This window comes from Acomys russatus, chromosome 1 (assembly GCF_903995435.1).
Source record: "Acomys russatus chromosome 1, mAcoRus1.1, whole genome shotgun sequence".
Lineage (NCBI taxonomy): Eukaryota > Metazoa > Chordata > Mammalia > Rodentia > Muridae > Acomys > Acomys russatus.
The window spans coordinates 38,437,246-38,457,373 of NC_067137.1; the positions used below are offsets into that span (position 1 = coordinate 38,437,246).

General features: G+C 46.5%; 1 protein-coding gene across 2 annotated transcripts in view; it reads left to right on the forward strand.

The window, feature by feature from the left end:
* Mboat2 (membrane bound O-acyltransferase domain containing 2) overlaps positions 1–20,128 on the forward strand; it is a 125,806-nt gene that overhangs the window by 96,371 nt on the left and 9,307 nt on the right. For both annotated transcript variants that reach the window (XM_051144107.1, XM_051144098.1), the window contains 5 exons: positions 1,745–1,800; positions 6,865–6,919; positions 14,492–14,675; positions 16,449–16,641; positions 19,328–19,431. In XM_051144107.1, coding sequence (XP_051000064.1) covers positions 1,745–1,800; positions 6,865–6,919; positions 14,492–14,675; positions 16,449–16,641; positions 19,328–19,431 — 592 coding nt within the window. The remainder of the gene's footprint in view (positions 1–1,744; positions 1,801–6,864; positions 6,920–14,491; positions 14,676–16,448; positions 16,642–19,327; positions 19,432–20,128) is intronic.

Here is a 20,128-nt window from a genome sequence, read left to right on the forward strand (position 1 = left end):
GACTCCAGGAAGAACAGCTCAGATGGGGTGAGGATGGGTAGAATCCAGTCCTGGGATCTGCTCCCCACCTTCTTCCTGTCTTTGTTGGGCATTAGCTGTGCACCTAAGCACTGTTCAGCCTCCCTGACCAGGGTGTGGCCCTGTGAGGTTCAGCATCCTTTGCACTTCATGAATAGAAGTTACATGAAGAGTGCACATGCGCAATAGGTATTGTGAAGACATGCGCTCAATGCTGCATCTCTTGGACGTATTACATATGGTAGCCACGGCTGAATAAGCCAGTGTGTGGGTGTCACAAAAATTCAGCCATTATTTTATCAGTTTGTTTTAATCACATGTGCATGGGATTCAAAGTTTAGAACTGAATGGGATTTTGTAATTCATTATGAATAGACTCAGGCAGGGTGAGAACAATGAGTCTTTCCCCAGAGGAGACGGAAATCTCCGAGCATTTGTATAATCCTCAAGGACATGAAGGATGCCTTGCATGGCAGAAACGACAGGCGGCCTGTGTGCAGAGCAACCAGGGGGGATTAGACGAGCTGAGCAATGATTTCCTAGGTAACTGTAAGAACTGGCTTTTAAGGGAGCCAAGAGAAATCCTTTCCTCTTAAGTACAGGGAATTGGAGAACAGCCCTTATCTGACCTTGCCCCTTGGAGCGTGAGTTCTCAAGGGCACAGCTGTGAATCTGATTCCAGAGTGAGCTGAGGCAAGCAAGCCCTTGTGCTGCTGTGTGCACACTGTCATGCAGTGCCCCTGCTCTGAGCAATGTGGCTGATGGAAAATTAGTATTGGAATCTTGCCAGATGGAGCCTGCGCCTCTACCCCTCAGGACCAACTGGCCCTGGCCACCCAATGAGGGTGATTCCATGTGGCCCTCTTTGGGAGCCTTTGAGAGGATGGTGCAGTGATATCCCTAGCTCTCCCAACATGCAGAGCACATGCTCTGCCTGGTAGCAGACTTAACTTCTGATTTTATTGACGTTTCAGAAAGTTGAGCGGCCAGCTGAAAGCCAATGCTGTGAGGGTGAGGCATAATGTGGTGCAGTGTTCTTATTTGATAATTTGTCTCTCTTCCAAGTTAGCCATTCAGTTAGAATTCTTACAAGATGCAGGAGAAATGCTCCCGTTTCTTATAATACACATGAAAATTTCTCTTTTCTTTAATGGATGCCAGGCTTCTCTGTTCTGGGTGCCTGGCATTGGCGTGCCCTGCTTTCTGTAATCTGCCCTTTGCTTTTCTCTTGTTTCTCTCTTGCTGTTTGGCTTCACACCCCCTACACTTCTCACCCGAACTCCTTTAATTTTCTCTTTATCCCCCTTTCTCAGGCATCTTCTATTCTCTTTGATGTTCAGCCTTGGGCCAGTGGCCTGGGGGAACGTTGGAGGAGGCACTTAGTCACAAGCTAGCCATATCTGATGTCCCTACACTTCTGACCACATCTCAGGATGCATGAGTTGAAGGAGGCTGGCTCACAGAAGGCTGTTTCTAGGCACAGCGTCCTCTTTTTATTTGCTTTTTAAAACCACAGAGAAAGAAAGCCTTGATTTATTCTCTCTCATACTTCCTGAAGACAGAAAGACCCTGAGTTGTTAGCTTCTTAAAAATCCCCTGCAAGTTTTTGATATAGTAGAAACTTCAGGATTTTATTGTCATGTAATCAGAGTAGAGCCTTTTTCCTGTGTCGTACGTGTTGTTACAAAATTCTCCATTTAAAATATCTACTTTTGTCTCGTCACAGCCCAATGATGATCATTACGCAGAAGATCACTAGTTTGGCTTACGAAATTCACGACGGTAAGAATCTGGAAGTTAATTGTTCCTCACCGGAAAGAGCCGTGTTCAGAGCACTTTTGCCTTGAGATGGTACCCTAAGTCCTCTCTATAGTAAAAGGGAAGGAAGGGAGAAACAGGTAGCTTTGTTTAAGGTTATCAAAATGTGTTTCACCCTCAGCCCTGTGTTTATTCTTGATTTTTAATTCAGTTCAGTGATTAAAAAGCAAAATAGTCATAGGACCCATATAACAGATCTTTGGTCTAAGTCATGTTTTATTCCTGTTTTATTTGTCTTAAATTTATATTGCAATCTATATACTTCTCCTGCCCTACCCCTTTTGTGTTCACACCCATATATACACATGTGTGTTCATAGACATTTAGTGTAAATATCTACCTATTTTATATGTTTAATAAGTGAGTATAGGAAATGCCAGCAGTCAAGACTCCTTGGAGTGTTGGCTTGGGTTCCTCAGAGGTAGAAGGAACAAATCTGCTCAAAGAGTTGTCTGTCTGTCCCTGCATATGTGCACCCTGGAGTCCTGTGCCCACTCCCAGCCCAGGCCCAACATATGGGTGGGGCACAGCCTTGGCAGCTCTCCAGGACAAGGAGGAGTTGTCCTCCTCTTCCTTTTTGCTGCCAACAAGCAAAGTTGCCTGCTTCATTTTAAGGGGACATGGACAGTAGGAAAAAATTTTTTCCTTATACTTACTGGTCCATGTTTAATCCCTATGTGTTCAGCCAAAGCTTTCCTTTCTGCCCTCCAGGAAGTGGAGCCTGTGCTCCTAGAGGCAGGAGGGTGAGGTGTAGGGTGGCCTGAGGAGACCCACACTCCACATCTCCTCTCATCTCCATGCTTGTAGTCAGACCCACACTGGATGGTTTCTTTGTGCGTTGCAGATGGCTATGCCTTGTAGTTCTTGCGTTATGAACAGTGATGTGGGCAGAGGTTCTCAGACCCTGGTTCTGTAGTCACGACGCATATGCTGTGAATGTTGTAGATGAGACCATTTGTCTTTAGGTGCTGAGATTCACATGTCACACGACTGGTCCCACCTCGGGATCTGGGAGGTGAATATAGGAACATCATGGGTCAGGAATGTCATTCAAGCACCTTCTGGCAATATACATATATCGAACAGGGTTTTGTAGTCTGGTCTTTGAAATAGACTTTAGAGAGCAGGTGCTAATTAGCCTTGCCGTGTTTGCAGAGTTCGGGCCCTTTAGCTTTGCATGTGAAGACTCTTCCTGCAAATTGACACTTTCCATCCTCCCTGAGAGCAGCTACCCTCCACCTTATGCTCCAGGGCTGGGGGTGGGGTGGAGGTAGTGTCCCGACTCATAGAAGAGAGGACAGCCTTGTCTGCCTTGAGCACTCTAAGCCCGTCACTAGCTTGGTCTCCGCATGCAGTGTGTTCCTGGCTAAGCTTTATTCCAGTGAAGATTCTAAACAGTGAACCACAGACATACTTGTAGTGAGTGAGAGTCAGAAGCCAGGAGCAAGCTTTTCAGAGTCTCCTCCCAGTGGAGCCAGAGACAGCCCTGATCCCCAGCAGCGAGTACGGGAACACCTGTGATACGTCATCTTCCAGGAAGTTCATCAGAGCTGGGGAGCCCGTGTGCTTGCCAGGGGCTGGTCAAGCACATACCAGTGCCTACCAGGTGTCACAGCTGCAAATTCCTGGTGGGGAAGCAGGCGTTGAGAAGAAACCATGTTGGCACAAACAGTTGCAGCCTACAGAACACTTGTTTTGGTGCAGGGACTGTGTGCCTGCCAAGCAATGGATCATGCTTGCAGGCAGGCCCTGCCAAGGTTAGTGGCAGCAGACCATGGGGACTCTGGGCAGTGGACCTGGACCTCTCCTGTGGCTCGTTCTTAGCTGCCAGTCCAGTGGTGGTGTCCTTACTGGCAGCTGTGGGAAGCAGATGTTTTATCTTGGAAAACTTGAGACATCTTGCTCCCCTTACGGTATTGAGCCACCTTCCCTGCTGTTACGGTTTTAAGTTGTGTGCAAGAGATTGCTGAGGTCTCTGAACTGAAAGATGGCACAGCCTGCCAGTGTGTTTGGTCATGCTATCTGGCATGCCCCCTGGGGTGGCATGGGGTGGGGTTTTTTTGCTGCAGCTTCTTTGATTTCACTTCACTTAGGAATATATCAGCCTAGTTGGGTGCTTGTACCTGATAAGGGAATATGATAAGTCTGTTTCCTGTCTTAGACTGAACTGTATTAATTTATCTTAGCGCTACTCTTCTAGTTTAAAAAAATGCTATCTTAGGTTTTTTGGTTTGGTTGTTTTTTGTTTTTGTTTTTTGTTTGTTTGGTTTTTTGTTTTTTGTTTTTTTGGTTTTTTTTTTTTTTTTTTTTTTTGGTCATTCCGAGTACCCAAATTTTGAACTAAGGAGGGAACCTGGCTTGTAGACAAAATTATTCTATAAATATGCTTTCCCTTAAGTTATATGTTGGTTTTCCTTGGTTGGTTTGCAGTTTAAAATGATAATAGCCTTCTAGGTCAACTTAGCAGGGTACACTGGCCCAGAAGCCCCACACTACACCAAATACTCAGAAATGCTGCACAAGGGCTGGGGAGCTAGCTCAGCGAGTAAACACATGGAGGCGCGAGTTCAGATCCCCAGCATCCACTACAAGCTTGGCATGGGAGCATAAACCTGTAACTCCAGCAGTGGTGGAGGCTCCTTGGGCCTTGCTAGATAGCCAGTCTAGCCAAAATAATGGGCTATATGTAGGCTGACTTAGAAATTAAAAAAAAAAAAAAAATTCTATGGAGAAACAGTGGGAGAGGATGCTAGACATTGACCTCTGGCCTGTCAAGCATGATTGAGCATTCCCACACACAAAGAAATCCTGAATAAAACACCCTAAAACGTTTGTATGTAGGGCTGGAGAGATGGCTCAGCAGTTAAGAGCACGGTCTGTATTTCCAGAGGTCCTGAGTTCAATTCCCAGCAACCCCATGGTGACTCACAACCGTCTGTAATGAGATCTGATGCCCTTTTCTGGCCTGCAGGTGTACATGCAGGCAGAACATTGTATAATAAATAAACAAATCTTAAAAAAAGAAAAAGTCACAAATGACTGCAAACCTGCCCTTTTACTGGTAAAAGGAAGGAAAGGAGGGAGGGAGGGGAACGGTTTTCTAAAGAACACTGGGCCTCATGTCTTTAGGTAGCCCCAGATCATTTGGAAAGGGTCGGTCTGTCTAGTGTGGGGACATAGAGCTGTTGAGAGTGGCATTTCCTTTGAGGTCCCTCTTGTACTCTCCTTTTCAGTGTGGTTTCTGGGAGGCTGTTTTGTTTTCTCTGCATGATTTCCAAAAGTAGATGCATGCTCCTGGAAGGAAATTTGAAAACATAAAATAACTCTAAGGAAAAGGTAAAGAATCTGAGCTCGGGCAAAGTTCCGCCAAGAGTCAGAGCATCTCCCTAGTCATTTTGACCTCCATCTTTCTCATAGGCCTGGTTTTCTTTTTCTCATTTGTCAAGATAGATTTATTTTTATTTGTATGTGTGAGTGTTCTGCCTGTTTGTGTCTGTGTCTCGTGTGTACTGTGACTGTGGTGACCAAGTGAGGGCACCAGAACCCCTGGGGCTGGAGATATACACATAGTGAGCCACCAAGAGGGTGCTGGGACTTAAACCTGGCTCCCCTCAAGGGCCTCCAACCCCTAATCCAGCCCCTAGGTTTTCCTCAAAATAAATGCACAGTTATTTTCCGTTCCCTAACTATTGAATTATTGATTTTTTTTCTCTTAGGCTGGGGGAGGGGGAACGGTCTAGGCTGCGAGGAGAGAAATGTTTCCAGTCTGTGTTCTACCAGAAGCATAACGTGTCCTTCATATGCCTTTTCCCCACTAGACTGAAGCCCACAGAGGGAGTCTATGTCGCTTCTGCTGTTTTTCTAGAGCGAACCAGTTCTCAGAGTGTCTTAAGGACATTGTGACTCTCCAATGGTTGTCTGTGTCATCCATTCAAATATGTGTATGTTACATAATTGAGACCGTGCTGTGTAAATAAAAGCTTCTAAAAGTTCTGTGTACTTCTATGTAAAAATGGCCGCTTGTCCTTTTAACATTTTTAGTGTTTTTTTTTTTTTTTTACTGTAGTCCAGGCTGACTTTGAACTTGACATCATTCTGCTTTGGCTTCCCTGACATTTCTTAACTAATTATGTTTTCATAATTAATCATGACGCTAACAACTTATATGCTCATTGGTTGTCTGTATTTCTTTCATAGTTTGTTTTTCCTAGGTTTTGTCTCTGTCTGTTTCTCTCAGTGTTTTCTAATGGTTTGAAATATGCCTTTGGGCAGTGTTACCATTTGGTTTTATTTCCTACAGATGCTTCTAAGTGTAGTGTCTGCTTAATTTAGTCTCTCTTTGGTCTTTAAATTGGATCTAGTGTTTATTTACTTTTTTTTTTTAATGTGGATCTAGTAAGCTGATGCTTAGCTGTATCGATAGCTTCCTGATCCAGACAAGGGACAAGCTAGATTGGTAAAGATGATGTGTACGCTTCTGTTTATAACCGCTGGCATTGTGTGAGAGCCAGAGCACCGTCACTGTGCTGAGCAGCCAGTCCACGGCATTGAAGTTTGTCATTAAAATCCTTAAGGAGTTTTTGTGTTTTGTTTTTGGTTTTTGAAGACTGGGCTTCTCTGTATAACAGCCCTATCTGTCCTAGACTTGCTTTGTAGGCTGTTCAAGGCTGGCCTTGAACTCACAGAGATCCACCTGACCTGCCTCTGCCTCCTGAGTGCTGGGATTAAAGGTGTGTGCCACCACACCTGGCCCCTGTAAGGAGTTTTAATGTCTCTTTTTGAAAAGACATAGTGCTTTGTGTTAAGGATAACACATTTGTGAGTTAAAATGTATTAATTTGGGCAGTTTTTCTAATTGGATGATAATTTCCTTCAGACTAGTAACTTTCATTTTCCCATGTGTAATATTTAACACAGAGAGGGCAAGGTGGGTTGGATCACATGGAGTATAACAGGAATTTCAAATGAGACAAGTGCCATTCTTGAGAGAAAGCATAACTCACAAAAGTGCCTCTTTCTGATTCTCAGGGATGTTTCGAAAGGATGAAGAGCTGACTCCATCACAAAGGGGATTGGCTGTGAGGTACGTGTCTTTAGCTCTGCCATGGTCTGTGCCATTTCAGTGGCTCATGGAAACCAACCTTCTCCCCTCTGCACAGCTGCAGCCAGCAAGCTGTGCTATGTTCTGGCTGGCACTCTCTCCAGCCCCGCCCGCCCCCCAAGTCCATGCCTGTGCCACTGCACTGTGCGCCCCCTGTGAAACACAAGAGGTCCATCAAGTTTTTCCTCTGTGGGTCTCTCCAAGGTGGCTTGTCTGCAATTGTAGAGATCGCTGATAATAACAGTAGCTGCCACTCACGGCCAGTGACTTGATAGCAGTGAGCGGGCCGGTGTGTTAACACAGCGCAAAGGTGCAGCCCAGATGTTATTGAGTATGATTTGAGGCATTCATTCGGTCATCGTCTTCCTTTGTTCTGCTTCCGGAGAGTTGCCTAAGGGAGGCTTCGTTTCCTGCCTAAGTCTATTTCAGTCTAACACAATTAAAGATGAAATACTCCTCTGACCCTTAAAGAAAACAATTTCTTTGGAGTGATTGTTTCCAATCCCATGGCTGCCAGAAGAATGAGACGGTGTCCACAGTGGTGGCCAGAGTGTACCACTGTTCACCTTTCTGACCCCCACAACACTTCTGCATGACTTCTCCGGGGTCCCCTGTCTTCTCCATGGCCGGTCTTCATAGAGTAGCGGATGGCCATTAAATATACTGTCTAACAAGCAGTCTGTCTGAGGCAGGGTTTCATTGCTGTGAAGAGACACCATGACCAAGGCAATACTTATGAAGGAAAACATTTCATTGAGGCTGGCTTACAGTTTCAGAGGCTTAGTCCATTATCGTCATGGCGGGAAGCACGGCAGCATAGAGGTAGACGTGGTGCTGGAGGAGCCAAGAGTTCCACATCTTGACCCACAGGCAGCAGAAGGAGACTGTGTACCACAGTGGGCATAGCTTAAGCATAGGGGACCGCAAAGCCGGACTCCACAGTGACACACTTTATCCAACATGGCCACACCTCCTAATAGTGCCACTGTAGTACACTGTTAGACTCAAACACACATGAGTCTGTGGGGCCATACCTATTCAAACACACAGTCTGATTGGTTCTTCACTCTTCCCTGGCCTTGCACTACCCAGGCACTGACATTTATAGACATTGCTCTGAGTCTCCTTTCCTGCTCGGGCAGCCACCTGGCAAATGGCCACAGCCCCGGTTAACCCTAACTCACCACCTGCTGAACAGTAGCAAGAAGCCAAGCAGAAAGGCACTAACTCTTGGTTATTATCATTTTTAATTTCTTACTCTGCTTTTAAAATTGTGGTCTTTGGGGCTAGAGCAATGGCTTAGCAGTTGCTGTTCTTGCTAAGGACAAGGTTGGTCCCCAGCACCCACATAGTAGCTTGACCCCAGCTGTAACTCCCGTTCCAGGGGATATGACACCGTCTTCTGACTTATTTGGGCACCAGGTACATACATGATACATACACATGCATGTGGGTAAAACACTCATACATGGAAAATAAAATTAAATCCTTTTTTTAAAAAAATCATGGTCCTTCATGTTGACAACAAAGCAACTACATTTCCTTAGTTCTGTCTCTGAAAAGATTGTATATTCTCCTTTCTCCAGAATTCCAGAACTCTCTATCCCATACTCATGACGGAAAGCTAAATTTCTTTCTTCTTTTCTTCAGTAACAGAAAGTTGTTCCTTAAGACATCTTCCCCTTTCCCGTGCATACAACACATGGGTTACCGTGTGTAGCTTGACCGGGTTGACCTCATCCTGACCCCCAGAGCAGCCCAGGTGAACTATGGACCAGGGTGTCACACATGATAGCAGGGCAAATAAAATACTGACAAAAGCTGCACAGGCTGCCTGCTGGGAGTCACTTCCAAGGGCAGCTGCACGCTGCGCTCCTCGCTGGTTGTCATTCTATACCCATAAAACCCCTCCAAGCTCCCTGAAGCTGTAACACACTGCTCCCTTTTCTACTTCTGAGTTTTAACTGCCCATAATTCAGTATAGGGCTGCTGGCTTCTCATCTTTTTCCTCCTCTTGGTAGGGCCATCATCAGCTTCTCAGGAAGAGGGTAGTATTGTCACACATGCCCTTCTAGCCACCACCCCCCCATCACTTCTCTGCCATAGCTCTACTTCCCATGTCTGCATCCTCTTTGCTCCTCTGCCCTCCATGGTCTTATGCTTCTTTCTTGGTTGCCCTTAGCCTGCAGCCTTGTTGGCATGGTGATCAACTGCAGTGGCATCACTGGTCCAGCTCACCACTCCTCACTGGATTCCTGGACAGCCACATTCTTGCTTTTCTTCTTTTCTGCCTCCTCACTCAACCCTCTGTCCCTCTCCTGTTTGTCTGCCCTGTACCCCAGAACTTAGGCCTGAACTTCTTAGCTCTCCTCAGTTGCTTCCATGTGGTCTAATGGCTTAAGGCCACCAACTGCACGTTCCTACTCAGCCTCCTCATGTACCTCCAGCCTCTTGTCCCCACTATACTTCAGTGCCCTCCCTGGGACAGCAATAGTTCTGTTCAAAATGTAGCTCCTGTCTGTCCCCTGCCATGTGTTTCTCCTCCACTGCCAATTGCTTGATAGTAGCGTCATGTACTATCGGTGTTGTGGGGGGCGCAGACTAAATTTTCTTACTGCAAGTCCATTCCACTAGCAAGTCCAGGGACCTTTCAGTCATCCCCAGTCTGGTGATCTGGTCATCCTGGTCCTCTCCTAGGTCTAGGAGGCTGATTTCCAGAATGCACTTGGTTTTCTCCTGCCCTCTATAGCAGACTTTCTAGGTTGGGACCAGTGATCCTCTGTGCGTGTGTGTGTGTGTGTGTGTGTGTGTGTGTGTGTGTGTGTGTGTTGTGCACACGCACATGTGGAAACCAGAGCAGAATGTCAGTGTTAAGTGGGCATGGTTGGGAGGGGAGTTCCAGAAAAAGAATCAGTAGCAAAAAGAAAAAAGAAAAGAAAAGAAAAAAGTATACTTAAGTTCTGGCCAGCCTCTGAGAGAGGGGGGAGGGGGGAGGGGGGAAAGAAAAGCTGAACTTTTCTCAGAAAGCTACATAGACCCAGCTAAACCTAAGAGTGGCTTAGGGACAGGAATTCTAGGAAGGAAAGTATAGTGTCTAATAAAAGGGACAATCATTCTGCCTGTCCCTTTAGTGTGGCTTAAGGTGAGCCTACCTTCCTAGCATGGTCCCTTGTGAAGGCAATGGATGAGCCCAGCTGGTTAACTTTTATGGTTTTGATAGCTTGGAATGTTGAGTCTCTTCCCAGGCCAGAAATTTTATCCTTATGACCAGAAGGAACTAGTTTTCCCTTTATGGTCCTTTACTGCTGCCGTGTCATTGCCCCCTCTAAAGAGGTAACCTTAAAATCATTTGGGAGGTGGGCTAAAGTTGGGGAGCTGATGTAACCCATTTCACTATGGAAGTTGAGAGCTCCAGTTCCAATGCTGACTGCAGGGGTCCTGGCGTGCTACTCCCTACGGTTGTGTACAGCCCCAGGCAGGCTGCTGGCTTCTGAGGTGAGAAGCTAGGGTTTCCTTCCGCCATTCCTGACCAGAGACCCAAGAACATGTTTGGAACGTTTGCTTTTGGGATCTTGCCCTGAGCTGCCTGTCTTCTTTCTCATTGCACATGGACGTCATACGCATGTATGGCTGCGCCTGGCTCTGTGTGTGGCTGCTGTGGGTTTGAACTTAGATTCTCTTTCTTTACACAGCAAGTACAGTTACTACTGAGCCTTGCCCCCATCCCAGAGATCCTTTGAATAGGCTTTGGATTGCTTTTGTTTTATTTCTCTGCCCTGATAAAAATCTCCAATACTTTCCTGTGCAACATGAGTTTCTAAGTTCTGACCACAGTATCCTCCTCTGAAAGGACTCCAGAGCTCTTGCCTCAGTTTACCCACTCTTTATCTTGTTCTTGGATGAAAAAACAAGATTTCTTTTTTGTAAGTCAGGTCGACTTCAAACCTTCTTGACTTCAAACTGGCACGCCCCCCACCTCACCCCACCCCACACCCACACCCATCCCCCCTCCCTCCCCCACTCTCCCCAGCCCACCCCTGCCACTGCCCCAAGGACTAGGATGACAGGTGTGTGCCACCACACCCAGCCACTCCCTCTTTATATTGGTTCTCCATCTAACAGCCTCCCTCCTAGCCCTCTGCCCTGCTCTCTTCCTAGCCGCTGTCCTGGTTGTTCTCCTCAGCCCTCTCCCTACCCCAAGGGTACGGTCCTTCGTCTGCTTATCATTATGTTCCCATCGCCTAAGCAGCCAGTGACTATCGCCCCAGGAGACATTTCTGATTGTCGGAGCCCAAAGGGCAGATATATCTCTGCACAAAGAAATCCTGACAGTTGGTGAGGTGAGGCTAAGAATGCCTGGCTGACCTGAGGCAACACACAGCTGATGTCAGGGGATAGAGCAGTCAGCAAGTCTTTCAAGAGATGAGTGAGGATGTGGACTCAAGTATTATAATGACTTACTCTAGTGGTTCACACGCTTTATTTGACAGTTGAGCCAAAACTTTCTTCAGTAAATCTTGTGACTGAGAAGAACCTTGTCTCATGGGCATTTTGGTGCCCTCCGATGATCCTAGCACCTTGGCGCTGGAAGCATAAGGATCCCAAGGTCAAGGGCAGAGTCATTCCCAGCTACACAGGTGAGCTGGAGGTCAGCCCAGGCAACTTAGGTCCCTGTCATAATACAAAAACAAGAAATGAGACAGAGGCTGGCAAAGTATGTTAGTACCAGGCGAGCTTGGCTACATAATGAAGCCCTGGCTTGAAAATTAAAAAGGGAAAAAGAAGGTCAGGCATGGTGATTTATCCCTGTGATCCCAACTCCTAGGAGGCTGACGTCAACTGTTAGGAGTTCCAGGCCAACCTGAACCACAGAGTGAGACAATGGGCTATGGAGCAAGATTGATAAAAAACAAACAAACAAACAAAAAAACCAAAAAACAAAAAGGGGGCTGGAGAGATGGCTTAGGAGTTAAGAGCACTTACTGCTCTTGCAGAGGACCCAGGTTGAGTTCCCCGGAACTGCATGGTGGTTCACAATTGCCTAGAACTCCAGTTCTACAGTTCAGAGGAGCTGACACTCTCTTCTGGTCTCCTCTGGCTTGTGGTATACATTAATTCGTTGCAGGCACACACATGTACACAACAAACAAGCAAACAGACAAGTAAATAAGTAAATGTTTTCTAAAACCACATTATTTTTAAAAACCCACAAATGGGGCTGGGGACATGGCTCAGCTGTTAAGAGCATTGTCTGCTCCTCCAGAGGACACGGGTTCAATTCCCAGCACTCACATGGCAGCTCACAAGTGTCTGTAACTGCAATTCCAGAGTATCTGACACCCTCACACCAATACAAATAAATAAATAAAAGTGGAGGAAGGGAAAGAGAGAAATACTGGAAAAAGACAGATGGGGATGGGGAGTGCTGTATTGATCTATTGGTCCCTTCTAACAGCAATCTGTGGTATATAGGGGTGCTTGCTTCCAGTCTTTGCCCACAGAATCTTTTCCCAAGGAGACCGCTCATGGTGTACAGAGGGGGAAGAGCCCCCAGCCTGCCAGGCCCTGCTGACTGTGCTCAGGTGTAGACTCTTCACCTCCAGTAGATGAACTAGATGCCCCCTAAGCAGTCCACACTGTGAGCCACTCGGACAGGCCTTGAGGCAAAGGAATCAGAACTGTTTTGAGACATTCTTGTTTCCGGTTCCTCTTGGCTCCCACCACTAATCCATCAACTGACCCCACAGGTGCACTGTCAGAAGCCACACGACATGCTGCTCCCAGTGCCTCCAAGGTGTTGTCATCTGCTACAGTCCCCTGCTGGGCTTTGTGCCTCCACCGTGTCCACATGCTGGGCCAGAGTGGAACCTTTGAAACATAGCCTTTAAAACCTGACTAGCTTTTCATCTAGTTGAGAATGAGCTCACAGTTTCTTCTGTGGCTTGGAAGGCAGGCCCTGTTGTGATCTTACCTCTGCATCTTTTCTCCTGTCTGTGACCTCCGTATCCTGTTGTCAACCCTGCTGTCACTGAGTGTACTGTGCCCTCATCACTCCTGCTGCCTAGATTCCTCAAATGTCTGGTTAATCTCTGCGCAGATGTGCTTCACCAAAGAGGCTTCTCTGAATTAATGTAACAGGAGACCCCTTTCTCCGCAGCATCTCTGAAGATTACATATATTGTTATAAATGTGCACATATTTTACATATAGTCTGCTTTTTACAACTGGCCTATACGTTCCGTGCCTGCAGGAATCCATCTGCTGACTGCCCTGTCTGCAGACCCTAGACTTTGCTGTCCACATGATTGGCGTACAGCACGGATCTGCTGAGTGAGCAGGCACGTGAGAAGTGAGAGATGACGCCTTATGTCACATCACGGCGGTCATATTCCTCTCATTAGGAGAAACCTAAGTGAAAACCCTCTGCAGTTGCTTGTAATGATCTTGATGAAACCCCTACTGTTCTAGTTTCATTCCGTTGCTATATCTCAACCAAAAGCAGTTAGGGGAAAGAGGGGGTGCTTTGGTCCCACAATTCCAGATTGTTGTTTGTCTCAGTTAGAGCTTCTGTTACTGTGATAAAACACCATGACCAACTTGTGTCGGCTTACAACTTTGAGGTCACACTTCATCACTGAGGAAACCCAGACAGGAACACAAGTCCAGAACCTGGAGGCAGGCGCTGATGCAGAGGCCATGGAGGGGTGCTGCTTGCCGACTTGTTCCTCAGGGCTTGCTCAGCCTGCTTATGTATACCCCAGTGCCCAATGGTAGCACTGACCACAATGGGCTGGGTCCTCCCATTTCAATCCCTAACTAAGAAATGTCCACTGGATTGCCTACAGATCAATTTTATGAAAGAGTGTTCTCAACCATGGTTTCCTCCTCTCAGATAACTCTAGCTTGTGTCACATAGACAAAAGAAAAGCCAACCAGGACACAGATGCCATAGCCGAGAAGTCACAGTAGCAGGAGCTCAAAGCAGCTGTCATATCATCCCACAGTAAAGAGAGGAAGAAATAATGCAGATGCTCTCTCTCAGCTAGCTTCCTTCTGGGTGGTGCCCTTCAGGACCCCCCTCCTCGGGGACAGTGCTCCCCACAATGGGCTGGGTCTTCCTACATAAACTAAAGGTCAAGAAGATCCCTCACAGGCCAACCTGCTCTATAGAATTCTTCATGAAGACTCTGTTCCCAGGTGAATGTAGGCTGTGTCAAGTTGAAAGTTAAAACTAAGCAGCACACCTATCCAAAAATGCTGTTGAGAATGACTCTGCTGGGAGCTGGAGAGACGGCTCAGCAGTTAAGAGCACTGGCTGCTCTTCCAGAGGACCCAAGGTTCAATTCCCAGCCCCCACATGACAGCTCACAAACTGTCTGTAACTCTAGTTACAGAGATCTGACACCCTCACACAGACATACATGTGGGCCAAACACCAAATGTACCTAAAAATAAAAAGAGAGAGGGGTGTGTGTGTGGAAATTACGTTTGCCATTTCTGTGGGTTGCCCTGAAAACTTCTGGCACCCCTCACAAGTGTATCTTCTCATTGCAGGCGCATGCCAAGCCTCCTGGAGTATGTGAGTTATACCTGCAACTTCATGGGAATCCTGGCAGGCCCGCTCTGCTCTTACAAAGACTACATTGCTTTCATTGAAGGCAGGCCATCCCACCTGGCACCGTCAGGTGAGAGTGGAAAGGAAGAGCAGCAGCATGAAAGAGCAGATCCATCTCCAAACGTAAGTCAGGGCAAGCGGCTCACCAGCAGCTCTGCTTACCGCAAGGCACATCTGCCTGGCCGTCCAAAAAACTCCAATATTTGCACTTGTTTTACTTTCTCCACTGATTTCTTTATTTCCTCCCTCCCTGCCTCCCTCCCTTTCTCCTTTCCTCCCTCCCTTCTTGTATGTGTGTGCACTTGCTCACATATGTTTGTGTGTGTGTGTGTGTGTGTATTGTGTCTGTTGTTAGGTATTGAACCCAGAGCCTTGCCAGGGCCTAGTACTAATGTATTAAGGCAAATAATTCTACCACCGAGTGGCATCTCTAGCCTCCATTCCATTTTTTGCTTTTGTTGTTTTAAAAATATTTACGTGTCGGAGTGTGTGCCATATGTAGGGTACCCATGGGGGTCAGAAGAAGGTACATGGTCCCCTGGAGCTGACGTTACAGGCTGTTGTGAGCTGTGGTGGCTTCTGAGAACCAAACTGAGGTCCTCGGGGAGCGACCGAACCGAACTGCCCCACCCCTCGCCCAGCCTCTTGTCGTTGTTGAGCTTCTTACTGACTCATGAAGCTGACAGTGACCTCACACCGAAGCCTGGCCTTGAACTTGCGATTTTTTTTGTCTTGCCTTCCCCAAGTAGGCAAAATTAAATGTCTGTACTACCGCCTGGCTTGCCTCTATTTCTTTGTAAGAATCTTTCAGGACAAACAATTCTTCATACTCTGCCTAGTAGAGCTGTCAACGAGAGGCAAAGTCATGATGAAAGAACAAATATAAGTTACTTAGACAACTGAGTAAGGAGCTGGACAGATGGCTCTGTGGTTTAGAGCACTTGCTGCTCTTACAGAGGACCTGGGTTCGATGCCCAGCACCAACATGGTGGCTTACAATAATTGTAACTCCAGTTTCAAGGAATCTGATGCCCCCTTCTGACATTTATGAACACAGATAGTGCACATGCAGACATATAGGTGAAACATTCATACACATAAAATAAATAAATGTATTTTTTTAAAAGACAGTAACAATTCCTTAGTGAGAATATGCTATCAAATGGTGTGTCTTTTCTTTTCTTTCTTTCTTTCTTTCTTTTTTTTTCTTTCCTTTTCTTTTTGTTTGTTTGTTTTGTTTCTCTGTGCAGTCTTGGCTGTCCTGGACTTGCTTTGTAGACCAGGCTGGCCTTGAACTCACAGAGACCCACCTGCCTCTGCCTCCCAAGTGCTAGGATTAAAGGTGTGCACCACCACCACCCAGCCAAATGGTAGGTCTTATATGACAGACCCCCTCATGGACTTCTGTGCCCTCCTGATCCAGCCCATTGGAAACACTGGATTCGCCTTTCCTGGCTGTGTTCTCTTCCTAATTAGTTCTAGCCAAACTCTTGCTCATGGGGTTGGTGAGATGCTTAGTGGCTAAAGCACGTGTACATGTGTGAGGACTGTAATTTGGATCCCAAGAACCCATGCAGTGGTAGTGTCACAGCCTGCGAGGGTTCCATCCCTGGAAGGCAGACACAAGGTGGGGGTGGGGTGGGGTCCCCAGAGCAAGCTGGCCAGCAAGACTAGTCATATCAGTGAGTTCCAGGCTTGACTGAGAGACCCTACCTTGGTGAGTGAGGTTGAAAGTATTCCTGTGCAGGACTGTGAGGATCTGAAGTGTTCAGGACAAGGCAGCACTTGGTGTTTGGTCACAAGTGCTAGGGTTTGTTACTGCAGTTAGGATATGCCTGGTGACAGTGTGTGACGAGTGCACACAGTCCTGTGAGGCCTGTGACTCTTCCCTTCCAGGCAGCAGTTACGGAGAAGCTCCTCGTCTGTGGACTCTCCTTATTGTTTCACTTGACCATCTCCAACATGCTACCTGTGGAGTACAACATTGATGAGCATTTCCAAGCCACTGCATCATGGCCGGCCAAAGCCACCTATCTGTATGTGTCTCTTCTGGCCGCCAGACCGAAGTACTATTTCGCATGGACCTTAGGTGAGTAGCGTGTAGACTTATTTCCACACTGAAGTCTATCTTGTGGCTATCAAACAGTGTTCTGGGTGGGGTGTGTGTGTGTGTGTGTGTGTATATGTCGTGCATGGTGGTGTGTGTGTGTGTGTGTGTGTGTGTGTGTGTGTGTGTGTGTGTGTGTGTGTGTGTGTGTGTGTGTGTGTGTGTGTGTGTGTCTGCCTTATTGCACCTGCTGGCCTCAAACCGCCCAGGTCAAGCAGTCCACCTGCCTCAGCCTCGCCAGTAGCTGACAAGCATACCACTGCGTGCAGCTCAACAGTGCCCTCTTGAGGATATATGTAGTCAAGACCAAGTGGAACAATAAGAAGAAATAACCCTCCAAAGTTCATGCTCAAGGCCCATTTTATCATAAGATAAAAATCAATGCATAGTTGAGGTGATAACGGGCACTTATCTAATGCCTGTTGCGTGCTAGATTCCATGCTGGCTTGAATGAATGCTAACATATATGGCATAGCTCCTGTCTTCAGAGTACTTATAATTTAGGATGGTTTCATTACACCTGTCATTACAACACCATTAAATATGGTTTATTATGGCCCGAGCTTCACCGGCACATGTACAAAATCACATCAGTTCAGGAAGGGTCTGTGACACCCACCAGGTGGAACAAGTGTTAGAGAAAAGAGTGTTTAGTCGCACCTTTAAAGGCTGATGAGGTGTGGAAGTGCCTGGCCTGTGACTGAACAGGAAAGAGCCTGGGAAGGAGACAAGCCTTTCTCAGGCCCTTCCCTGCACTGCTGCATGGCCTCGGGAGCTTCAGGTAGGCTGATAGGAGGTGACCGTGGCCCATCGTGAACTTCATCTGCATGTTATCGCCACATGAATCTTCTTGAATTTAGCAACAAGCTTGTAGTTCTCCTGCCCACACCGTGGGGGTGGACTGACGTGGCTTGGAGCCTCTTTTTTGTGTGTCTTTTGCCCCATTCACTACATCATAACACTCTATTCTAAAGATTGTGTGATATTCGGTGGACATTTGAACACTACAAAGAGTGCATTTTTTTAAAAAATGTGAAGTGTGGTTTGGAACTAGAGTCCACATTTTCAGTCTTTCACACAGAAATGCGTCAGTAAAAGTGGCTTTAGCCTGGTAATATAATGGTACTTAAAAGATAATGTTGCCTTGTGAGAATTTGTTTTGAGACAGGGTCTCCCTGTGCATCCCAGGTTGACCTCAATTTCCAAGTCCTCCCTCAGTCTCTGGGGTACTAACCATGAGATGCTTGTGCTATCACGCCTGGTTTTGTGTGCGTGTAAACTAGTACTAATATTATTTTTTATTCTAGTCAAACTTAAACATTAATACTAAATGAGATTTTGTAAGCTCCTTGTATACCTGTTTAAATGCTGGCTTTAAACCAACTTGGTATTTTAATAGTTGGTATTGATATCAGCGAGATAGCTCATTGGGTAAAGGAACTTGTTACCTGCCTGACAGCCTGTGTTCAACCCCAGGGACACATATAGTGGAAGAGGAGAACCAACTCCTGGAAGGGACCTTTGACCTCCATGCATGCACTGTGCCATGTGAGCGCCTGTGCTCCTATACATATACATGCACCTATATATATGCATGCACGTGTGTCATGCACACACGCATAAATATAATAAACATTAAATTTGAATCATTGGATCTGTTAAGCCACTAGCTGCAGGGATACAGGTTTCTGCTTCCATTTGGATTTGACTGAGGGCAGTTGGCAGCCTTGTGTGGTGGGAGTGGGGCCCTTCTGTGTTGTTAGCAGATTTTCTTTAATCCTATTAAACCTGCTCATTACTATACTGATGGACTCACCATAGAGACTCATAATCATTTGGCCCTTCTTAAATCTGATAGAAGGGCAAATCTCACTTTGTTACCATCCACCCACACATTGTAATTTTTGTTCAATCAAATAAGTAATAGGGGACGAGACATTTAAGGGTAGGACCCATGTCCGTGATGTGTTTCAGCTAGTTTGGTCCTGACACAAATGGTATGAATTAGAAACACTTTCCAGGCAGGCTGTGGTGGCACATGCCTTTAATCCCAGCACTCGGGAGGCAGAGGCAGGCGGATCTCTATTAGTGTAGGCCAGCCTGGTCTACAAAGTGAATCATGGACAGCCAAGGCTACACAGAGAAACCCTGTCTTGGAAAACAAAACCAAAAAATAAATAATGAATAAATGAATAAACCATGAACTGTGGATATAGCTCAGGAGAAAAGGGCTTGCCTGGAAGGCTCACGGCCAAAGTCTCAGTCTCTAATGAAAAGTGTACTTCTATTGCTTAAGAGTAAAACATGAATACACCTCCTGTGTGTTAGTCGAAATAGTCGACTGAGGAGCTGGAGAAGGCCCAGCAGTTATTGTTGCTCTAGCAGAGGACTCAGGTTCAGGTCCCAGCACCAACATGGTGGTTCACAAACATCTGCAACTTCCCTTCTGGAGGATCTAACACTCTCTTCTGGCCTCTAAGGGCACCAGACATGTACCTGGTACACACAACATGTATGCATGCAAAACACCCAGACACATAAAAATAAAATCAATCCTAAAAAAACAAAACAAACCACACATGAATATGTGTGTGTGTGTGTGTGTGTGTGTGTATATATAAAATATACATTATATAATAACATTTCTTAATACTTTCCTTTGTGACAGCTGATGCCATTAACAATGCTGCAGGCTTTGGTTTCAGAGGATATGACAAGAATGGAGTGGCCCGTTGGGACTTAATTTCCAATTTGAGAATTCAGCAAATAGAGGTTAGTAAATGGTTAAGACATTAGTTAGGTGACGAGTTAAATGCCACGGTTTGCTTTCGTAGGGTGTGGCATAGTGTGCTGTCCTAAGGGTGCTGCTAACCAGTGTTGACCACAGTAGCATCCAGACTGGTCTTGTCTTGTTTCTAGAATGGAGAGTTTATTTGGACTTACAGAGGTTAGGACCCATCATACTGACTGAGTGAGGACATAGTGGTGGGAATAGGGCACTGAGAGCACAAAGCAGGGAGTGTGAGTCTTTAAACTGTTTGCCCTGCCTCCAGTGACACACTTCCTCCAACAAGACACAGCTCCTAAACCTCCCTAACAGCACCACCAATCTGGAACCCAATATTCACACACGTGAGTCTGGGGGGAGGGAGGGTGACGACACACATGTGGGTTGATGTTTATTTTTATACAAAGAATCAAAGCTCAGCTGGATTCCTGGCTGAACGAGGTGCTAAGAACCAGTTGAGTGCTTGGCGTTAAGCAGGATGCTCCATCACCCACCTTCAGGGCTCATAGCGGAGGGCTGGAGAGAAGGCAAATGATAGGAGGCGGGCCATGGCATAAAACCCTGACTTGCACCCCGCATTTACTGGTGCTGAACCCCTCGCCCCTCAAGGATGCAGTGAATGAGGGTGGCGACTTGCGGTCCTCAGGAGGCTTTAGAAAGTGCTGGAAAGCAGGTTCTGAC